This window comes from Carassius carassius, chromosome 1 (genome assembly GCF_963082965.1).
Source record: "Carassius carassius chromosome 1, fCarCar2.1, whole genome shotgun sequence".
NCBI classification, from domain to species: Eukaryota; Metazoa; Chordata; class Actinopteri; order Cypriniformes; family Cyprinidae; genus Carassius; species Carassius carassius.
Window position 1 is genome coordinate 35,702,694 of NC_081755.1, and position 22,062 is coordinate 35,724,755.

Consider the following 22,062-nt stretch of genomic DNA (forward strand, 5'->3'; position numbering starts at 1 on the left):
TGGGGTGAGCACACTTACATTCTCATTTTAAATGATTTAAACATCGACACCATCGCGTCAATTGATTAATATGCGGGAGGGAGAGAGAGCAAGACAGCGCTCCTGTTGTTTGAAGACGGCTCGCTCTCTCTCTGTCTCTCTCTCGCACGCGCTCTCTCTCTGTCTCTCTCTCGCGCGCGCTCTCTCTCTGTCTCTCTCTCGCGCGCGCTCTCTCTCTCCGTCTCTCGCGCGCGCTCTCTCTCTCCGTCTCTCGCGCGCGCTCTCTCTCTCCGTCTCTCGCGCGCGCTCTCTCTCTCTCTCCGTCTCTCGCGCGCGCTCTCTCTCTCTCTCTCCGTCTCTCGCGCGCGCTCTCTCTCTCTCCGTCTCTCGCGCGCGCTCTCTCTCTCTCTCCGTCTCTCGCGCGCGCTCTCTCTCTCTCCGTCTCTCTCTCCGTCTCTCTCGCGCGCTCTCTCTCTCCCTGTCTCTCTCGCGCGCTCTCTCTCTCCCTGTCTCTCTCGCGCGCTCTCTCTCTCTCCCTCCGTCTCTCTCGCGCGCTCTCTCTCTCTCCCTCCGTCTCTCTCGCGCGCTCTCTCTCTCTCCCTCCGTCTCTCTCGCGCGCTCTCTCTCTCTCCCTCCGTCTCTCGCGCGCGCGCGCTCTCTCTGTCTCTCCCTCCGTCTCTCGCGCGCGCGCGCTCTCTCTGTCTCTCCCTCCGTCTCTCGCGCGCGCGCGCTCTCTGTCTCTTTCTCGCGCGCGCTCTCTGTCTCTCTCGCGCACGCGCGCGCGCTCTCTGTCTCTCTCTCGCGCGCGCGCGCTCTCTGTCTCTCTCTCGCGCGCGCGCGCGCTCTCTGTCTCTCTCTCGCGCGCGCGCGCGCTCTCTGTCTCTCTCGCGCGCGCGCTCTCTGTCTCTCTCTCGCGCGCGCTCTCTGTCTCTCTCGCGCGCGCTCTCTGTCTCCCTCGCGCGCGCTCTCTGTCTCCCTCGCGCGCGCTCTCTGTCTCCCTCGCGCGCGCTCTCTGTCTCCCTCGCGCGCGCTCTCTGTCTCCCTCGCGCGCGCTCTCTGTCTCCCTCGCGCGCGCTCTCTGTCTCCCTCGCGCGCGCTCTCTGTCTCCCTCGCGCGCGCTCTCTGTCTCCCTCGCGCGCGCTCTCTGTCTCCCTCGCGCGCGCTCTCTGTCTCCCTCGCGCGCGCTCTCTGTCTCTCTCGCGCGCGCTCTCTCTGTCTCTCTCGCGCGCGCTCTCTCTGTCTCTCTCACGCGCGCGTGCTCTCTCTCCCTCTCTGTCTCTCTCACGCGCGCGCGCGCTCTCTCTCCCTCTCTGTCTCTCTCACGCGCTCTCTCTCCCTCTCTGTCTCTCTCTCACGCGCGCACGCTCTCTCTCCCTCTCTGTCTCTCTCGCGTGCTCGCTCTCTCTGTGTCTCTCTCGCGCGCGCTCTCTCTGTCTCTCTCGCGCGCGCTCTCTCTGTCTCTCTCGCGCGCGCTCTCTCTGTCTCTCTCACGCGCGCGTGCTCTCTCTCCCTCTCTGTCTCTCTCACGCGCGCGCGCTCTCTCTCCCTCTCTGTCTCTCTCACGCGCGCGCGCTCTCTCTCCCTCTCTGTCTCTCTCTCACGCGCGCACGCTCTCTCTCCCTCTCTGTCTCTCTCGCGTGCTCGCTCTCTCTGTGTCTCTCTCACGCGCGCGCGCTCTCTCTCCCTCTCTGTCTCTCTCACGCGCGCGCGCTCTCTCTCCCTCTCTGTCTCTCTCTCACGCGCGCACGCTCTCTCTCCCTCTCTGTCTCTCTCGCGTGCTCGCTCTCTCTGTGTCTCTCTCGCGCTCTCTCTCTCTCTGCCCTGTTAAACTTGCATGTGTTTTTCAGTCCTGTCAATGAAAAAACTTTCACTCTATGATGGTTAAGCTGTGCAATTAATCTGCGAATCACATTCGTCAAGGGCCGGGGAGCAGCTGGCCCGTACAGTTAATGAATAACAGATCAACTACGACAGCCTACATCGCACATCCTGCGATGTGACTATCGAGGATTCGTACATCGCGATATCGATGCTTAAACGACACATCGTGCAGCCCTAACACACACACACTCAAACTCACAAACTTACTGACACACTCAAACACAGGCTCACACACTCAAACATTCAAAAAGACTCACACACACACTCACAGACTCAGACACACACAGGCTCACACACACACCAAACTGGACCTGGAGGTGGACACACACAGACTCTGACACACACACACAAACCTGGAGATTGAGGTGGACAAAAACCAACACACACCAACCTGAACCTGGAGATAATAATAATATAATGTCTAGTCTGGTGGCTGTGATATATATAAACCTACCAACGTCCGTTGCCATGATTTTTGGAGTGACTGGTCGCGAGAGGGAAAAAATGACGTTTAGTCGCATAACACCGGTTAATGGAAATGCCGTCATTTCGCAATAGTTGTTTATCGATATTTTAAAAAAAAAACACTAAAGTTTTGCGCGAATCTGTAATGGATCACGACAGCGCTTAGACTAACTTCTCAGAGTTATGTTGAGCAACAGTGTTCATTACTAACCATTCAACTCCGGATTGATTCTGGAATTTTCGCTGGGGTAATAAGCATTAAGCATTGTCCTCTAACTAACGCATGCTCATGTTTTGATTCAGATCGTGTTCGAAGAGGAGGGGCTAGTCGTGCGTGCCTCCGTTGTCAGTTTGTGAGAGGGAGGGAGCAAGCAGCGCGCAGCTCTACAATAAAATACAATTGTACCCATATTAAATAGTTTTAAAATCTGAATCAATCCGTGGCGGTCAGCGTTGATATTGTGGCGGGCCGCCACAAATTAATGAATGTATGGGAAACCCTGGTGTGTATTAGAGGTCGACCGATATATCGGTCGGCTGATATATCGGGCCGATATTTGTCATTTTTTAAATATATCGGCATCGGCCGATATCCGTGTTTAGTAGCGCCGATTTAAAGTCAGGCACGTCGGCGGGCAGCCCCGTGTAATTGGTGCGGTGGAAAGTGCTGCTGCTGCCACTGCATGTGAAGCACCCCAAGCCAAAACTTTTGGAAAATTCAATACCAGTCCTGGGAGATAAAGGTAGTCAGAGAATTTCACTCTGTAAATGGGGTGGAGAAGTTGGCAGCTCTAACAAACACTGCAGCGTGACGTTACCAAAGTAAACTGTCTCTGACGTTACTCCGCCCCGCTCACAGACAGTAGCGTGCTCGGAGAGACAGTTGTGCTGGAGCTGCTCAGAACGGTGAATCACATTTGTTCGGAAGCATGGTTTGATGCAGACAATAACCAGTTTTCCATCCAACTCATTTGTATTTAGGGATGTCAATATTCGATAATTTCCATGATCGATCGTCGTTTAAATTATTGATCAATTAATTACTTTAATGCTGCAAAATGCGTCTGCAGCGGTATTATTATTATGTGCAAAAGCCACTTGGAAAAAAAGCTTTCTCACCCGAATTAAAGTGGTTTTAGTCTGAATAAAATGCTAGTAGCAGGACTGTAAAATGAATAGATGTGATTATGATCATTTGATAAAATGAAGAGAGCGCGCCATACGTTGGAGATCATTTTACTTTGTTGACTGTTTCTCGTCAAGGAGACCGCTGAATGCGCCTCTTTAAATGGTTTTGTGATGCTCGTTGTTGTATTTTAAAATGCATCTGCAATGTTTTCAAATGACACACTATAGTAGTGGTGCAACGGATCATCATTTATCAATATCTTCGGTTCGGCACACACTTGACCCCCGGATTGATTTATGAAAAATCTATACAAAAACTGGCAACGCAGGGCTAGCGAGACTCACATTTATCACATTTAAGATATCAAGCCAGATAAATAGCATACATTGCATAGCAAAAAAAAAAAAAAAAAGGTAAAGTTCAAAGTGAGATTTATTTGACATGTTATCATTTATTTATTATCATTTTACATTTAATAAGAATACTTTAAAGAATACGATACAATAAGTTAAGATGATTATTTTTAGAAACAAGACAATAAAGATAAATAAATCCCCTAATAACGATTACATATAATCTTTCACACTGAGTAAAAACTTTCCTTATTTAATAAAGCAGCCTATCTGACTCAAAGTGACATGATTATTTCACAAATAATGATTATTTTTTGTGCAAACTCTGCCTCAAGCGTTTCGGTTATGTGCTGATAATGCATTGTCATTTACACCTTTGTCGAATCCATCCCTTAAAACCTCTAAATACTTTCGCAGAGACCACTATCACATCTCGGGTACATTTAAATTGGGCTTTTATGTGGTGAAATGCTTTCTGATTGTGATACATGTACATGTGCATATTCACAGTCTATGCTGCTCACTAAGGTTAGCTTGCTGTCTCTCTCGCCTCAGAAAGTCCCTCGCTAACTGAGCTTTCATCATCAGCACGTGCCGAAATGACTCGTGTGTCTACATTTGACTGAACATGCATTCAGTGCAATAAACTTCAAAATCCATTCTACATACATGAAATAAATGTGATTTCTGCAGCACCCACAATACATGCCCATAAATCTCACATACCTAGGTATAGGAGTCGCAAATCTGACTTTAATTTATGCTCAATTTATAAGTGCAGAAATTTCAGTGAATCTCAGTTGCACAGATTGTCCCCTGAGCCTCGGAAGACCAAAGGAGCAATCATGTGTCCTACGAAAGACATGAATCACCAGAATAGCTTCAGTCGAGTCCTCAAATGCTATCTGTCCGCTTCTGTGACGCAGTACAGCAACATCATGAAAGATAAAAAGATCAACATTTTACTGATGTACTGGCAAGTCCTGAGCATCAAGCATACACCACTCCTGGGCGAGGGTTTGTGTATCAATAGTGAAAACAGTGGTGACGTTGGTCTCTGGTTTTGTATACTCAGATTATCGTTGTAGGAGAGTCCCATTGTGAGCTGGTTTTCACACATGGCTTTTTTTTTCAAAAACTGGAATCCCAAGCAGTCACCGTAGAAATAACCAGCTAAACCAGTTTCCACTTGTAGCTCTGTCTCACAATGACAGACAAAGAGCACAAGCTCTTTTGACCTTTCAGATATTGCCTTTGGTGGATTTAGTGGAAAACACAAAGTTCTTGGTAACTAAGATTAGAGAATGAAATTATGAGTTACTTTGCGGTTATCTTCCATTCTGCATAAAAACAAACAATTGGACTATTTCATCCCAGATTTAAATGGGCTGCTTATTCTAAACCATTTGTTCACCAATATAGCTCATAAAGCATTTGATTTATGGAGGACTTCACACAAGACTCCTCATCCTTCTGGAGCTCACGTGCAGCTATCAGCCCGTTCTGGGGTCCTTTCACAGGATAAGTCCTTAATTGTTCTCACCACACATTCCTGGCATTAGGTGACGGCAGGTCAGGAGTATTTAACTGAGAGCCATTTAAGAGGTCAGAAATGTCCAAGCAGAAGTCTATTACTGCAGCACAAGACTGCATGTAAAAAGAGCAGTCTCTATTATACGCACATCCTAAAGCATAATCAATAACAGTAGTCCATAGATGCACATTATCGAAAAGCAAATAGCCATTCAGTCTAAAATACTCACGCACTATATACAGTGCCGTGTCTATCCTGTGCCTACAGAGTTGAGAGCATGATCAGCCTTTACAATTTCATCCCTAAATTGAATTACACAGCAACCCAGCTTCCCATGGCATGTCAAGGCCAAACAAATGAGACAATGACTATATATTACACATACTAATATGTACATATGTATGATGAAAAACATATGCATATATGGGTAGCTATTGTGCATATCAGGGATAAAAAAATTAGCACACGCCACCAGCCAAATGCGGTTGATTTTGTGTTGTGGCGGGTAAACTCGCTTCACCTACCGGCCACCTTGGCGGGTAAATAAAAATAGCATAATATCATCCGAAGCAGCTCAGTGGAGAAAGGCGGTGTAAACTGGGCTCGAAACAACGGCGTTGTTCCCAATAGTGTTTGCAGCTGAAGTTAGTGCCGCCGGCGGAGTGATATATTTGTTGGTTATTTACAGTACGTTTTATAGCACGCGCTCATGATATACAAGATCGCGTGAAGAGTTACATTTGTTATCGCGCACAAGTTTCCCCATACTGTCACATCTCAGTCAGACCCCGGTAAGTTCATTTTCCTCCAGCATTCTACAACATTTTAGATTATATGGACAGTTTGTGTTTATCTTATCGTTTATAACGGCATAAGCAAACTAACAAACAGTATTATCGGTCGCGTGTCTAATAACTGCTGTCCGGGGGATGCATTTTATTTCCAGGCTTCAAGTACTTTTTCAGAATTTAGCTCTGTGGCTAGTAAGTCAACCCTCTACATTATGAGTAAATCACTCGCATATGCGTCTAAATCTTCCTTCTGGCTACTAAATTATTTACATTACATTTACATTTATTCACTTAGCTGACGCTTTTATCCAAAGCGACTTACAATTGCCACATATTTCAGAGGTCGCACACCTCTGGAGCAACTAGGGGTTAAGTGTCTTGCTCAGGGACACATTGGTGTCTCACAGTGGATTCGAACCCGGGTCTCTCACACCAAAGACATGTGTCTTATCCACTGCGCTAGCACCACCCCCCAGAACGCAATTTACACAATGATATACAAATTTACACAATGATATACAAATTATGTCTAATATTAGCCAATGGCTAATAAATTCTCAAATTTTACTCGCCAGTGTGTTAGTTGTAGGCTAAGTTTAGCACAGATATTTTCACTCACGAACATTCAGCTGTCTCTCCGTCAGACGATCTGTGCCTTTTTTTCCCTCAATGGATCCGCAACGCACCTGTGTTTAATGTACCGTGAACTCTAGTGTTAAGACGCACAAATCACCGTCGCTTTCTCTCACACTCACATAGAGAAAGAGAGAGGGGGTTGACGTGCTACATATAAACAATATTATTTGTTATATTTTCCTGTCAAAATAACGGCGTTCCTATGGAAGTCTTCAGCTTTTAAGAACAGCCGGGTTTTCCGGTAGTGTGTGGAGTTAATGTGCAAACGGCAATCTCATTGGCTGGCACTCACCTATTATCGTCCCTGTTTTGATTTCAGCAAATCAGTTCGAGCGAACACACAAAACCTGATTAATATTCATGAATCCCACAGCTCATTAATCCTTGGTGTGTTTTATAGTTTTTATTAGTAGGAATCGTATTATTATTATCTTATCAGGAGTTTTGTAAGTTTTTTTTCCCCCCAATTTTTTTTTTTGAGAAACACTGAATGAAAGATCTGGCATGACGAGACGCGTAAAAAAACGATGTATTAAAAACATTGTGTGTTCGTTTGTCGATGGTGTAAAAGTTTGCGAGCCAAGATTTCTTTCAGTGATACAGTGTTGAACAGGGGACTTTTCCCCATGTGTTCCCTGAACCGCAAAATAAAAATAAAAAATACACTTACACATACAAATACTGGTGAATCCTTTCCTTTGGAATTAAATACAACATTATTAAAGCGTACGAAAACAGTGCAGTGTATCATCTGGTTGGGCTACGGAGTTGAGAGAATGAGCTTCTTCAGCAAGAGTCGGCTGTTTCAAAACCTAGTAAGCTGCCTAGATAGACAGCATTTTTGAACATCACATGCCGTTACACATTGTCGGTTAAAAACAAGAAAGTGGCTGGTAAAAACATTGAGTGGCTGGTAGATTTTGAAATCCACCAGCCACAGTGGCCGGTGGACAAAAAAGTTAATTTCCATCCCTGAAATGAAAATCATATCAAGAATTTTGGCTCAAATGTATATCCATGTGAAAAAGTGTCTTAGGGTCCTGTAATTGGTCTCTACAACTTCTACACATTTTTTTCACCACTGTTAATATATTTTTTTTGTTGCCTTCATTCTTTTATTTTATTTTAATAGGTGTGATATTTATAAAAAAATAAATAAAAAAAAATTCACACTTAGCCTTTTGGAAGCCAAAAGGATGCAATTTTGTTTTTTTTTTAAATGCAAACTATAGTATGTTACAACACTGGACATGTCTATTCTTGTCAACTAACCATAGGGCTGAACGATATGACCAAAATGTATTATCACAATATTTCTTAATTTCGGTCGATACAACATAATTCTGATAACTATTTGAACACTGTTTATCTGAAAAAGAAATATTTTATAACATTATAAATGCCTTTATCATCAATTGTTATCTTTTTGATCGTTCTATTCAATCAAAGAATCCTAAAAAAAAAAAAAAACTCTAAAACTGTTTTAAATATCGTTATATTTATTGTTATATAGTGTTCCTGTAGCTCAATTGGTAGAGCATTTCTGAAGGATCATGCAACACTGAAGACTGGGGTAATGATGCTGAAAATGTACCTATGTTCACAGGAATAAATAACATTTTAAAATGTATTCAAATAGAAGGTAATTTTAAATAGTAAAAATATTTCAAAATATTTTTTTTGCTGTACTTTGGATCAAATAATTGCAGCCTTAGTGAGCAGAAGAGAATTAAAAAAAAAAAAAAGACTGGTAGTGTAGGCTGATTATTCATATAGTTTTAAACAAATGTGCTTCAGCCAGTATAAAGAGTATGAAAAGTGCTGCAGTAAACAAGAGATTTGAACAACAACTAAAACTGGAAATGTTGCGGGAGACAGGCTTATTGAAAATGCAAATTAATTCTCTGCCAGCAGGAGGCGCTTTTAGAGTGATAAAACTAGCGGTTTCCCTGTAATTCAATGCTACTTTATCAGATCAAATTAAAAAGACATCGAACCTTTTTCTGAAGACAGTTGGTTTTCACTTCAGAGATACATTCATATAAAACACCCACGCATTTTGATTTTGAAATGTGCCGTGTTTATTCAACACAGTCAAACGCCACAAATAAATCAATGTGTGGGACACACTGGTACTGAATATCAAAATATCGGAAATGTGTTAAAAAAAACATATCAGCATTATTGAAAAAATATATATATTGTGGTACATACTAATATTGAATTATTGTCCAAATAAAAGACAGAAACCCTTGCGATCTACAGTACCACACTCCATTGTGCAGGAAACTGAAAGTGCAGAGATGCTCAAAAGCACAACCCCTTTGACACATCCCACATCTGTTGTGAAGTGGTGTGTCCATGTGACTGTGGCTCTGAGGGTGTCCTCATTATATACATGTACATGCACTTTCACCTTAAAACTGACTACATCTAACAATATGCGTCTTTAAATCTTTACCATAACTGCAGATGTTAATGGGATGTTTGGGAGATGAGATCTGACATCAGCGAGACATAATTTTACATCAAATTCTATAAACAACAGCAGAACGCAACACATGCATGCTGGCCTAAACTATTTAGGATTATAAACAGAATCATGCCTGAGGTTAGAAAAGATAAACAACGAGCTACAGCTTGGAAGAGAAACCAAAGAAGGCAGGATTTCATCCATACTGTCCAACAAACTCATGAGATAAACTACACAGACACACAGCTGGTGTTTCAGTCTGGTTAAACAACGCAGATGCTCAGGATCGTTATTCTGTTCTCAAGTTAAATCATTTAGAAATGTGAAGTAAAGGGGTGTAACGGTACGTGTATTCGTACCGGACCGTTTCGGTACAGGGCTTTCGGTACGGTGCACGTGTGTACCGAATGACCAAATGCACTATTTTGTATTCGGAACAAAGATACATTTTCGTGTTTCCAAACGAACATATTAAGTGACGGAAGTCTCGGCGTTCAGCGCAAATCCCGCCCTGCAGCTGATTCTAACCTCTCTTTCACACCGCAAGCGTGAGCGGCGCGCGAGCAGCGCGTATTTTTTCCGCCGTCCATGTTAATCAATGAGTGCATTCACACCGGGACCAGGAGCAGCGCGTGAGCGTCAAGCAGGAGCGTCGCGTGAACAGCAGTGCAGCAGGGGTTTCGGCGTCCGGTCTATTTTTGCTGTGCTGCTCACGCTCAATTAAAGTGAAAGCACACTTTTGATTGACAATAAATGTGATTTAACACAAAAGTGCTAAAATGCACAGAAAAAGCATGTCAAGAGTGTTAACAAAAATGCCAATGTCTATTGTTTTCACAATTATGCCAGAAAAGAAAATTAAGTATAACAAATATGTATTTACCCATTTAAACTTTTTAATTAATCGTTTTGGGTGAAAGTATGGTGTATTGTTATAAAAACAAATGTTGAAAGAATTATACCCATTGTTTGAAAAGGTTATACTGTCTGCCGAACACGCTTTTCAGCCGCTGCTGTGATGCTGTACTTATACGCTCCCAGTGTGAATACTCACGAGAGTCTGCTACTGTAGGTGACATAGAGGGAGGCCGCCGACAGACCAGGATCTTGTCTTCACAACAACAATATCTATACTTCATGTTGAGCATAAATATAAAGCCTACTGATAAAGGACACCGTCAACAGTATTGACGGCAAAATAGACTGTGTTTGACAGGTGCAATATGCCAGTGTGTCACCGGCCTAAGGTTTTCAAAAGGCATCACACGAGTGTGAACATCACTACAACTAGGAAAAAAAACGATTGTAATTCAAACGCAGCTCCCGTCGTCATTTAAACAGACCTTTGCTCTTAATTCCGATCGGTCCAACGCAATAACGAAATCTGAGCAGGTCTAAAAACTGAAACTGTTCATGCTGCACTTTACACTTTGGAAAAGTTATATATATTTTTTAAATATGAGCAGGCCTACAAGCTGGGATTGGCAGTGCTGCACTGTAATCATAGTTATTTATTTATATTTTTCATTATATTTTATTATATGATATTGGTTTGAGACAGAGTATTTTTAGTGGAGAACTTTGCAGCAGTATTTTATTTCTTATTCTTTTTTTTATTTTATATATATATTTTATTAAAAAGTATTTACAAAAATTGTAAAATTGTTAAAAAAAAGTTTCTAGTAATAAACAACCTGCAGTTTAATGTTTGCATTTCTTTCCCTTACTGTACCGAAAATGAACCGAACCGTAACTTTAAAACCGAGGTACGTACCGAACCGTGATTTTTGCGTACACCCCTAGTGTAGTACATTAAATGAACCTGGCTATCTAAAGGTACTTAATTAGAGGTATTATAATGGTGACAACTACAACCTTTCATAAGTACTTCTTGTCTACTTCACGCTCTATCAAAGTGCATTAGAAGTAGTGCACATCTGCCCTCAGGCATTTCTATACCAAAGAGAAAATATACCAAGTCTGGGTAAAAGCTTTATATTGATTCTTTTGGACTACTATGCTAAAGTTTGGGGTCGGTAAGATTTTTCAAAAAAGAAATGAATTCTTTTATTCAGCCAGCAAGCATTAAATAGCTCAAAATTGATAGAAAAAAAAACTTCTTAAAAATTGTATTGTGGTTTCCACTAGGGCTGCAACTAACGATTATTTTGATAATCGATTAATCTGTCGATTATTTTTATGATTAATCGATTTATGTACTTATATTTTAGTTTTTTTCATTTTTTCCCCAAGTAAATTATTAATAAATGGTCTTTATCATACAGCATAGATTTAAGAGATTTTAACCATTTTGCACTGTCATATCCTCATCAAAAATATACCTGGAGTTGTTTTATTGTGTTAGTAATTCTTTTGTTGAACTCTTCTGCAATCAGAACACTGACCCATACTCTAGCAAATTTCACAAGGAGATTTCAAATAATGTTTTCACCATGGCAGTCCTTAGAGCTCCTAAAGTAGTTTAACATCCTGAACAAAGCTTATTAAGGAATCTTTCAGAACATATTTTCACGAAGAATAAGGATAAAACAATAAAATTGCAGTGCATTGTATTTTATTATTTACTGGGAAACAGCTTTATAGCTTTTGCTGTGAAATTGTAAACAATCCTTCAAAAAAAGTGCCAATGGCATGAAACCGGAATGGAACTCACAATTTAAAGTAAAATCCATCAGAAGGTTGTCCAGAAAAAAAAATAGGACACACACAAAAAACCTGCTGTGTGAAAAAGAGCATTTCAAATATCTACATTTACCTCTCTCATTCAGTCATAATTAGGCTGCACGACTGAATTTTGAACTGGTAAATGACAAACTGATCACAGAACATGTTTGTAAAGCTTTAAATGTTAACTGTTAAAAAGCAATGTTATCAGCTTTTACGACTAAACATTTGCAAACAACATTGTACTGGAGAATCTGCACAAATGAAAGTCTTAGGGGCCGTTCACATATCGCGCCTAAAACGCGTCTGAAACCCTTCTTTCCAAAGCGCTCGCGCAGAAGCGCCCCTGAGGCGTCTGCCTTTGCTAAGCAACCTCCTTGCTCTCTCCTTGAAGACGCGGAAATTTCAGCAAAGGATAAATGGATTTGCAGCTCAAAAAAATCGCTTGCAGTAGCTCTGCTACTAAATTTATTTCAAAGTGGAAATCCATATACAACTATGATCAGCTGTTCCTTTCATCTTGACTGAGCTTTTAACGTTGTTACGGGAAAGGATGAAGCTGATTGGTTAGTTCTTGTCACATGACCCGCGGTGCGGTTGCGGCATTCTGAAAAGTTTAAATGTTTTTAACTCGATGCGGTGCGGTGTTGGAAATAACGAACTTGAGCGTACAAAAGACGCGATATGTGAACGTCCCCTTAAACAGTGCAGTAGTGCAGAGTTTACAGGTTACTCTTCTTTTTTAAAGGCTCAATGTAAAGTACTCCCACATCACGCTGAATGCTGCAGACATAGACATCATATGATGTCTATGGCTGCAGAGACGCTGTTCGGGAAGCACGTGACATAAAACAAGGCCAGCTATTGGCTATTCGCTACTTCTCCTGTTGTACTGGCTGAGTAAAACCTCCGGTGGCTCATTACTGCCACACTTTGGTCACCGCAGATTTGAAATATGCACGAAATGAGCCGCTTACGGCAAATAAAAGTTATTTAGCAACGAATCGATGACTAAATTAGTTGACAACTATTTTAATAATCGATTTTAATCGATTCGTTGTTTCAGCTCTAGTTTCCACAAAAATATTAAGCATGCAGCAGAACTTTTTTCAACATTGATAAGAAGAAATCCTTCCTGCGCACCAAATCAGCTAAATAAAATTATTTCTGAAGAATCATGCGACACTGAAGACTGGAGTAACGGCTGCTGAAAATTCAGCTTTGCATCACAGGAATAAATCACATTCAAATATATAACTCAAGTTTTGTTTTTGCTGTACTTGTTTTTTTTTTTCATCAAATGAGCTAACTGCAGCCTGGGGCGAGCATAATAGACTTCTTTCAAAAAAATGAAAGAAAATCTCACAAATCCCAAATTTTTGACCAAACCAACCTGTCAAACAGTGAGAAACCATTCTGCTTCAAACACAACATATTCACAGGTACACGAGCGGAAGCTGGAGCGAAACATGAGAAAGCATGCTACTGATTGTTAAAGTGCTTTTTCTCGGTCTCCAGGCATTATAAGGAGAAAATTTCCTTTTTTTTGTAATGCTTTAGGATTAGATCCAAGCAGCCATTTGACTAAATGCTTCCTGTTTTAAGTTGAGCTAGGGAACGATACCATGTTAACCATGCCACAGACGAGTATCCATGAGATCACAGCCGAACCATCTGTCATCATGGTGCCTCCGTAAATGATGACCGGTGTGACATATTAATCTCATACAGGAAATCTCAAATCTTTTCATAGCAATAGACACTGGAAATCCCCAGCCCAGCCGAGGCGGCCTCAACGGGGAGCCCCGTATTAAATAAGGTGGGTAATGATCATTTATCAGATCCCCTTTTGAAAGGCAAAAACTGAGATGATGGAAACCCGACATTAACTCCTAAGAGAGAGAAAAAAAACAAGACACACTCGCCTTAAACTCTTAACTCAAATATGACGAAATTGAGGATTGTTTGACAAGTTCAGCTCTTTCCAAGTTGTCTGAACACTATGGTTTGTTTCCTAAGCAGGTGTTAGTGCCACTGTAAACCCATCATGTGCTTGTAGTCCAAGACCTCTGGGACTCCACCCATTTCACAGATGCCCAGACACGTCTTTTACTAACAAGACATATATTTTTGAAAATCCCCCTTTCATATAAAATGTAAAAAATGCCACAATGAGGCCAATGAATACGGGTTTGTAGGCTTTGAATATGAGTTGGGTGAGTGGTGTGCCCTCGGTACACACCAGTCTCTTTGTTATTTATGAGACAGGCTCAGCATACCAACAAACAAGAGAGCGCTGATTTACAATTTAAGGCCAGCTTTTCAGACTGGACTGATTTATTTGACATAATCCAGTTTCGGTTAGACAAAACATTAACACACGAGGAGAGATTTAGCAGCTCTTTAAACAGCCCCGAGATTCTGGTAAAAAGTCAAAATTAGGGTAATTACGAGTTTACAATTTCAGAAACCAACATTTATATATAAACAAGAATGTAAGTAGTAGTTTGAGTTCAGGTGAATCTGGGGAGTCGTGCTCTTCACGAAGCCGTTACAAACTCGAGCGCTAACGTTCATTTCTGAAGAAATTCAAACTCGAGTCTAGTCTTAACCAGACCTTTGAAAAATCACGACAACGAGAGAAATCACAGTTTTAGTGAGGCGACAGGCGAGGAAAAACTATTTAGACCGATATCAAGTCCTTCGCGGAGGTCTTTGTTCAAGATCGCGACGCTGAAAAGTTGAGAGAATAACATGGGCGTTTCTCTTGGGCAGGTTACAGCGCAACTTCAGCTAACGCCTCACTTCGTTAGCCTCTCATCACCGCTGAGCCCGTTAAAAGTCAAGTTTGGAGCCCACATGGCACTCTGTATAGATGTGTGGATGAGAGACGCGCCTCCTACCTTTCATCACATTACTGTAAATGGTGCCTCTAAACTCTTCTTTGGCCCGCTGGTCGAAGTCCTGGCCGTGTATGATGCGCATCTGCTTGAGGAAAGTGGACTTGCCGCTTTCGCCGGCGCCGAGCAGAAGGATCTTGACTAACCGTTTCACATAGGTTTTGTCTTTCAAAAGACCTCGGTCTATTTCTTTAGATATCCTCAGTTGTTCCGCCTCGCTGCTGTTGAGAAGACAGTTTGGAAAACAAACGGATAGAAAGGACCGGGACGGCAGGAAATCCGCCATCTTTGTGCAACTTCATCGATACAGTGGGGAGTGAAACTGCGCGCGCCGCTGGGCTAGAGGCGGGCGGGGCGCGTTACCATAACAGTGGCGCGCGCAGTGCTCGAGAAGTTTTGCGCGGGCTCGAACATCGAGATGTACGGTGCAAATATTCAGCCCCACGAGATGTCCGCTACTAAAAGTGCTCTCAGTATATTTTGCCTTCTAAATTAAAACTTTTACAAAAACTAATTTATCCCTGCACAGTCAGAAAAATCTACTTTTTATGGAACAGTTTGTTGGACTTTTAAACTAAATATTTTTTAAAAAGTATGTATGTGTTTAAAGTTCTTGTCGTGGTCGACCGATATTGTTTTTTTGACAGACGATGCCGATATCTTAGGGAGCAGGGTGGCCAAATTATTCCAATTAAAATTCAAGAAATTGTAAATTATTTGACAATGATAAATGTGTAAAATAAACATACTTTAAATTATAGCCTACTTGATTCTTTAATCCTATTACAGTATTTTTTCACAAATATAAAAAAATAAAATAACAAATAGGGATATTAAAAATATATATAAATAAAAAGGAAGTAAACTCTGTAACCTGTAGGGCTCTCTGTAATCTGGGAAGTTTGTGTGCATTGGGAATTATATTTTTATTGGACAAACACATTGGAAAATGTCAAATATTGGCCAATATATCAGCCTTGGCAATATATCGGTCGACTCTTATTTGATCAGGCTTTATCACATAATATGATATAATGAGAATATGAAGCTCACATTTGATGAATGAAAAACACACATTTTAATTAAAGGTCCAAAGTGAGCAAAAATAAACAATTTTGGTGCAGCTGTTTAAATGGTCAAAAATTAAGATTATATAATTTTATGTTTTAATGAAGTTATATTAACACTATAGCAGGCTATTGGGTAAAACATGCATATATCAATTGTCACTGTATATATAATAATATGCTATGTAAGTTATTTTTGTAAGTTGCTCTTTAAATGCTTAGGTTTTGTGTTAAGAGCTCTGTATTTTGTAACATATAATGCAATTTAGTACAAAGTTGATTAAGACACGTACAAATAAATGTTCCTCAAAAAAGTCTGGTGAATTATTTGATAAATTGTAACAAAATATTTAATTAAAAAAATGCTTTGATCCAGTAAATGTTCATCTTGGAATATTAATACCAATATAAGAGTTATTATCAAAGTCATTATATTTTATAGCAAAAAGACCATGAGCTGAAGGAGGAGCATTTTGAGTTCTACTATAAAACCTTTTATTCGCTTAAAGAAGTATGAACTATCAATCAGAGGGCAGACTGCATGTAGATGATTGTGTGCAACAGGTTTTCAGCAGTGTTGAATTTTTTTTTATAATTTACAGGCCTCTGAAATTCATGCATCATACATGATTCAGTAGCATTTTTGAGAAATATCATCACATTAGATGATAACTAGATGTACCAGTCTTCTAAAATTAGACTATTTTATTCTATTTGGAGCAGGTTATATGTTCTTGGGGATTGCCATGTTGACATCCCAAACTGGAATGCACCTGTACATACAATGCATCTGCTTTCTGTTTCTGAAAGATCACATTCAGCCCATCTGAGTCAATCTTGCCCAGCTGAGGAACTTCTTATTGGCCTTTAATCAGGCTGTAACTGAAACGGCAATTTCTGGTGATGGTGGAAAAACATGGTAGATAAAATGAATTGAAGCAGTCCTCCAGTTAGTTCCCCATGGGAAGCAGTGTCGAGAGACAGTACTGCTCTCTCTGTCTGTCGCCGCCTGTCGGTGTTTGAGAGCAGTGACGCTAGAGAACAGTTTTTGGTTTTTGGCCTTAACATTTTTTTTTACGGACTACAAAATGAATATAAGATCGGACCGAGACCATGGACAACGTTATCAGTCACGGATGTCCTGCCTTAAAAGGTAAGTCCATTCTTAAGGCAAAGTAATTACTATTGAACATTACTGCACAATTAACAATTTTATATATATATATATATATATATATATATATATATATATATATATATATATATATATATATATATATATATATCTTGGAGAGATCTTGGAGTCATTGAAAAGATTCGCTCTAAAAGAGCTTTCTGATTCTAAGCCTCATGCAACATCTGACAGCCTTAAGACTTTCATGTCTTACTCTTAAGTTCAAAGGGCTTGCATGTTGCCAGAGTACACGAGTGTCAAACTCATTTTAGGGCTGAAGTAATTGGTACCTGTTACACATATTCAGTTTATTTGTTAAACCTTGGTGAAGCCATGCAGAGCCAGTGTAACGCAAATAATTAATGGCAAAAACTTGAAAATCAATTGGTGCAATTATGCAAATATATGACAGCTGTGAAAATAAAAACAAAGTTTTAATTTAATTGTATTGTATAGTATTGTATTGTCACTTTTTTCTCAGGCCATTCTGTTGCTATCCCTTTGACACCCCTGGCATACCACAACAACATAACAATTTTTTAAAATATTTTTTTTGTAATTGAATTTTATTTTTAAACTGCATGCACATCATGGTAATTGTCAGTTGCTAAGCACACACTTTTCTTTCTTTGCTGTTTTTGCAGTTCCCATGACATTGTCTGTTTGTCTGACAGGTCAGGATATTGTTGCATGGATCACAAAAAATATGAACATGGACAATGATGGTAATTGTGAAAATATATCGTTTTGAATAAATAATGGTCTGGAAACAAATATCCTGTAAATATGTTGGAATATATTACCCAGCACAATAATGTCCTTGAATGCCATTTGACAGAGGCTCAATCATTTAGCACAATGTTAGTGGCCTTCAGGTATGTCTACCTTCTGCAGGACCACAGAAAGCTTGGCCTCAGACCAGACGGCAGTTTGTACCGCTTTCAGGTAAATGTGTCAGTAGACCTTGTATCTATAAAAATGTTTTTAATAGAGGTGCACAGTACAGGTGATGTTTCCCTTCTGTCTAGACCCTCTATTTCTGGCCTGTGCAGAAATGGAAGGCTGAGGACACTGATTATGGTGTTTAATCTTTTGTATATGAAAAAAAATTGAGAAGTTGCTTCAAATAGGCCTTTCATTTACCCATGTACCCATTTTTGTCACCATCCCCTAATAAAGATGTTTTCTGTTACTAAAGCAATCTATCTGGCAATGAGAAACATTCGAAAAAAGGGAGTGCTTGATGCTTATGAGCAGGTAGGTAAAATATTAATTTGAATACTCATTTAGTTATTATTTAGAATCAGCTTGACTGTAAGAAAGTGGAAGGATTTAAGCAGATGAAATGATGGAGATGTCTAGCATACGTTGCTAGAGAGAAGTCACTAGATTAAAAATTACAGGCTCAACTTTAATTCAAAAATCATAACATAACATATTAATGGATGAATCGTTCACAATAAGATGCATTTAGATAATAGCTAGTTTGTATTTCAATTTCATGCTGACTTTAATATCATAATGCTGTAACACTGATGTTAACAGGAGGAATACAACAAACTTCACAAATGGATGAACCACAAATGGGAATTTATTGTGATGCAAGCTAAAGAGCAGTACCAGTGAGTTTCTCTCCTCGACTGCTTTCTTTACAAACATGCATGGTTACTTTTTCAGTCTCTGTCATATATATTTGTGTAATTTGGTTTGTCCCTTTTCTTCCTTTTCTTTTCTTTTATTGGCACTTACTTTAAGGTATTGTGTTCTGTCTTTCAAGTGCCGGGAAGACATGCCAGAAGGCAGACAGAGTTGTGTTTGACTGTCAGGAAAGAGCCTACTGGATTGTCCACAGGCCTCCAGTAAGTAATTGGCAGAAGCTGCTAGATTACAGTTGCACTGAAGACACTTTAAGGAGGATGTATTTTCTTTTCTCTAAACTGTCCCTAGCCACAAACTCACAGTGCTATGGATTACGGCCTGGATCGTCACATTGATCCTAATGTGGAGGAGGTAACTGGTAAGTGTACATGTGACCCCTTAATATCTATTAAGCCAAAGTCACCAGACTCACTCTTCTGGAGTATTACTCAAGATTGATCTCGCTTGCTGATTCTATTTTAAAGTGTCAGTGTTAACAGTCATTAAAGCTATTATGGAGATAATGGGATAGTTCACCCAAAAATGAAGATTATGTCATCATTTATGTTGTTACAAATCTGTGTAACATTATTTCTTCTGTGGAACACAAAAGAAGATGTTTTAAGCAAAGATGAGAACCAAACACCATTGACAATTGACTGAAACCTATTTCAAATCATCTACTTTTGTGTTTCACAGAAGAAAAAAAGCCATACAGTTTTGAGACAACATGAGGGTGAGTAAATTATGACATTGTTTTCTAGATGACCTATCCCTTTAAATGCTGTCACATGTTACTATGGGTGGGACTTGGGGCAGTCAGAAGTCTGGGGTCAGTGAGATTTTGACATTTAATGTTAATATTTTGTGAAAAAATAAAATAAAAAGGGTACAGTAAATACATGTACTGTATAATGCTACAAAAAAACTTTTCTTAAATAGATACTTTTCTTTTGAACTTTCTCCACAAAAAACTGTTTTCGATATTGATGATAATAAGAAATGTTTTTGGGGCACGAAATCAGAATGATTAGGATCATGTGCCTCTTGAAAATTCAGTGCTAGGCCCCTTATTACAGTATTTACTGTATTTTTGATCAAATATATGCAGCATTGGTGGTGAGCAATGAAAACCTATATTTTTTTAAAATCTTATTGACCTCAATTGGCCTATTGTATCTCATAAAAATTGAATATTCCATTTTGAGCTTGATTAGTTTGATTCATTTTGAGTATAAATACTGGGTACCTCTTGGGCTAGTTTAGAACATGCAACCACAATTATGGGGAAGACTACTAACTTGACAATTGTCCAGAAGACAATCATCAACACCCTCCACAAGGAGGGTAAGCCACAGAAGGTCATTGCTGAAAGGGCTGGCTGTTCACAGAGTGCTGTATCAAAATATATTCACAGAAAATTGATTCAAAGAAAAAAGTGTGGTAGGAAAAGGTGCACAAGCAACAGGGATGACCACAGCCTGGGGAAGATTTTCAGGAAAAGCTGATTCAAACACTTGGGAGAGCTTCAGAAGGAGTGGACTGAAGCCGGAGTCAGCTCACTCAGACGTCTTCAGGAAATGGACTACAGCTGTCACGTTTCTAGAACCAAGTACTCCTGAACCAGAAAAAACATCATAAGTATTTAATCTGGGGTAAGGAGAAAAATAACTGGACTGTTGCTCAGTGGCCCACAGTCTTCTTTTCGAATGAAAGTAAATTTAGCATTTAATTTGAAAATCAAGGTCTGGAGTCTGAAGGAAGACTGGAGAGGCACAGAATCCAAGCTGCTTGAAGTCCAGTGTGAAGTTTCTGAAGTCGGTGATGATTTGGGGAGCTGTGACGTCTGTTGGTGTTGTGTTTTATCAAGTCCAAAGTCAATGCAGCCAGCTACCAGGAGATTTTGGAGCTCTTTATGCTTCCATCTGATGATAAGCTTTATGGAGATGCTGATTTCATTTTCCAGCAGGACTTTAGCACCTGCAAACAGTGCCAAAACCACTTCCAAGTGGTTTGCTGAATATGATATCACTGCGCTTGATTGGCCAGCCAACTCACCTGACCTGAACCTCAAAGAGAATCTATGGGGTACTGTGAAGAGCTGAAGGCCACTATCAAAGTAGCTTGGGCTTCAGTAACACCTCAGCAGTGCCACAGGATGATGGCCTTCATGCCACGCCGCATTGAAGCAGTAATTCCTGCAAAAGAAGCCCCAACCAAGTATTGAGTGCGTAATTAAACCTGCTTTGGAGATATTGAACAATTCTGTTTTGTAAAACGTTTTTTTTATTGATCTTTTATAACATAAATTTTTTTTTGAGATACTGCATTTTTACATTTTCCTAAGTTGTAAGTCATTACCATCAGAATTAAAAAAAAAAAAAAAAACTCTTGAAATAATGCACATCTTCATGCTGATAAAAAAGGTATGATCATATTTCCGCCCGTTGTTGTGTCTGTAATTTGAACTCTGCCATGTGTGTTTTTTGGTTAATAAGGATGCACACCAGACATTTTTAAACTCAATATTTCTTATTTAGGATACACTCTATCGCTACCTGAAGTCACCAGTTTACAAGGAAATATAGAAAAAAGCCATTTCACCAGCACCACACGATTTCTTGTAAGTACATTTTTTTTGTATATGCACGTTGACCGATAATTCATCCTCTCTTGTACAATGCAATTTAGTCTTACAAGAAAATACTATTTTAATTTTTCCTACTTCCAACATTTCTTGTTTAATAAAGTGTTACTAACCATAATTGCTCTAGCAGATTTTAATGTAAAAGTTTTATTTACCAAAGTATTGTCTGTGTACTTGCACATTTTGTTGATATTGCTACAGAGTGTCTTTAGTGCAATTTCTACACAGCTCACTTCAGAAATATAAAACACGTGTCACCAAACCAACGGTATTTTGCTATAAAAAGGCTTGCTCTCCCCCCTCAGTGAGGCCCACCTGCAGCAAAACATGAGGAACCGCAGGCCCAGCATCAGCCCCATCATCACCTGTCAGAAGCAGCAGGAAGAGAAAGCAAAAGCAGCAGCCGCAGCTGGACCCGTAGACATTAAAAAACTGATGGCCAGCAAACTAGATCGCAAATAGAAAGCTGGAGACAGAAATATACATGCTGCGAATGATTTACAGATCCATTACAAGGTCTCATGCATAATTGCTAACAAATCTATATAAATAACAGTTAAACTATGTACAAATGACTCCCAAACAGCTATTTCCAATCATTTGTATTGCTACATAATGATGTATTTTTTTTGTTTACTAAATACTGTTTTTTTCAGATCACACTTGTTCCCATGCAATGATTCTGTTCATCCAACACAAAGACGGAGTTT

General features: G+C 40.1%; 2 protein-coding genes across 2 annotated transcripts in view; one reads left to right on the forward strand and one right to left on the reverse strand.

Annotated features, from left to right (window-relative positions):
- LOC132148538 (guanine nucleotide-binding protein subunit alpha-13) overlaps window positions 1-15,229 on the reverse strand; it is a 37,316-nt gene extending 22,087 nt beyond the window's left edge. Inside the window, exon 1 of the mRNA XM_059557233.1 lies at window positions 14,830-15,229. Within this exon, the coding sequence (XP_059413216.1) occupies window positions 14,830-15,112 (283 nt within the window). The 5' untranslated portion in view covers window positions 15,113-15,229. The remainder of the gene's footprint in view (window positions 1-14,829) is intronic.
- Window positions 15,230-17,351: 2,122 nt separating this feature from the next.
- Window positions 17,352-21,869, forward strand: LOC132148573 (regulator of G-protein signaling 9-like). The gene is made up of 8 exons (XM_059557268.1): window positions 17,352-17,792; window positions 17,906-18,012; window positions 18,096-18,147; window positions 18,266-18,324; window positions 18,613-18,689; window positions 18,845-18,926; window positions 19,015-19,084; window positions 21,658-21,869. Exons 1-8 carry the CDS (start codon window positions 17,717-17,719, stop codon window positions 21,681-21,683), a joined length of 549 nt encoding a protein of 182 aa, XP_059413251.1. The 5' UTR covers window positions 17,352-17,716; the 3' UTR covers window positions 21,684-21,869.
- The last annotated feature ends 193 nt before the right edge of the window (window positions 21,870-22,062 follow it).

Bases quoted from the DNA above. Each gene is read 5' to 3' on its own strand.
- LOC132148573 (XM_059557268.1), top strand. From the start codon at position 17,717: ATGACATTGTCTGTTTGTCTGACAGGTCAGGATATTGTTGCATGGATC. The intron at 18,690-18,844 runs GTGAGTTTCTCT...CTGTCTTTCAAG, and splicing joins CAAGCTAAAGAGCAGTACCA to TGCCGGGAAGACATGCCAGA. The intron at 18,927-19,014 runs GTAAGTAATTGG...AACTGTCCCTAG, and splicing joins GGATTGTCCACAGGCCTCCA to CCACAAACTCACAGTGCTAT.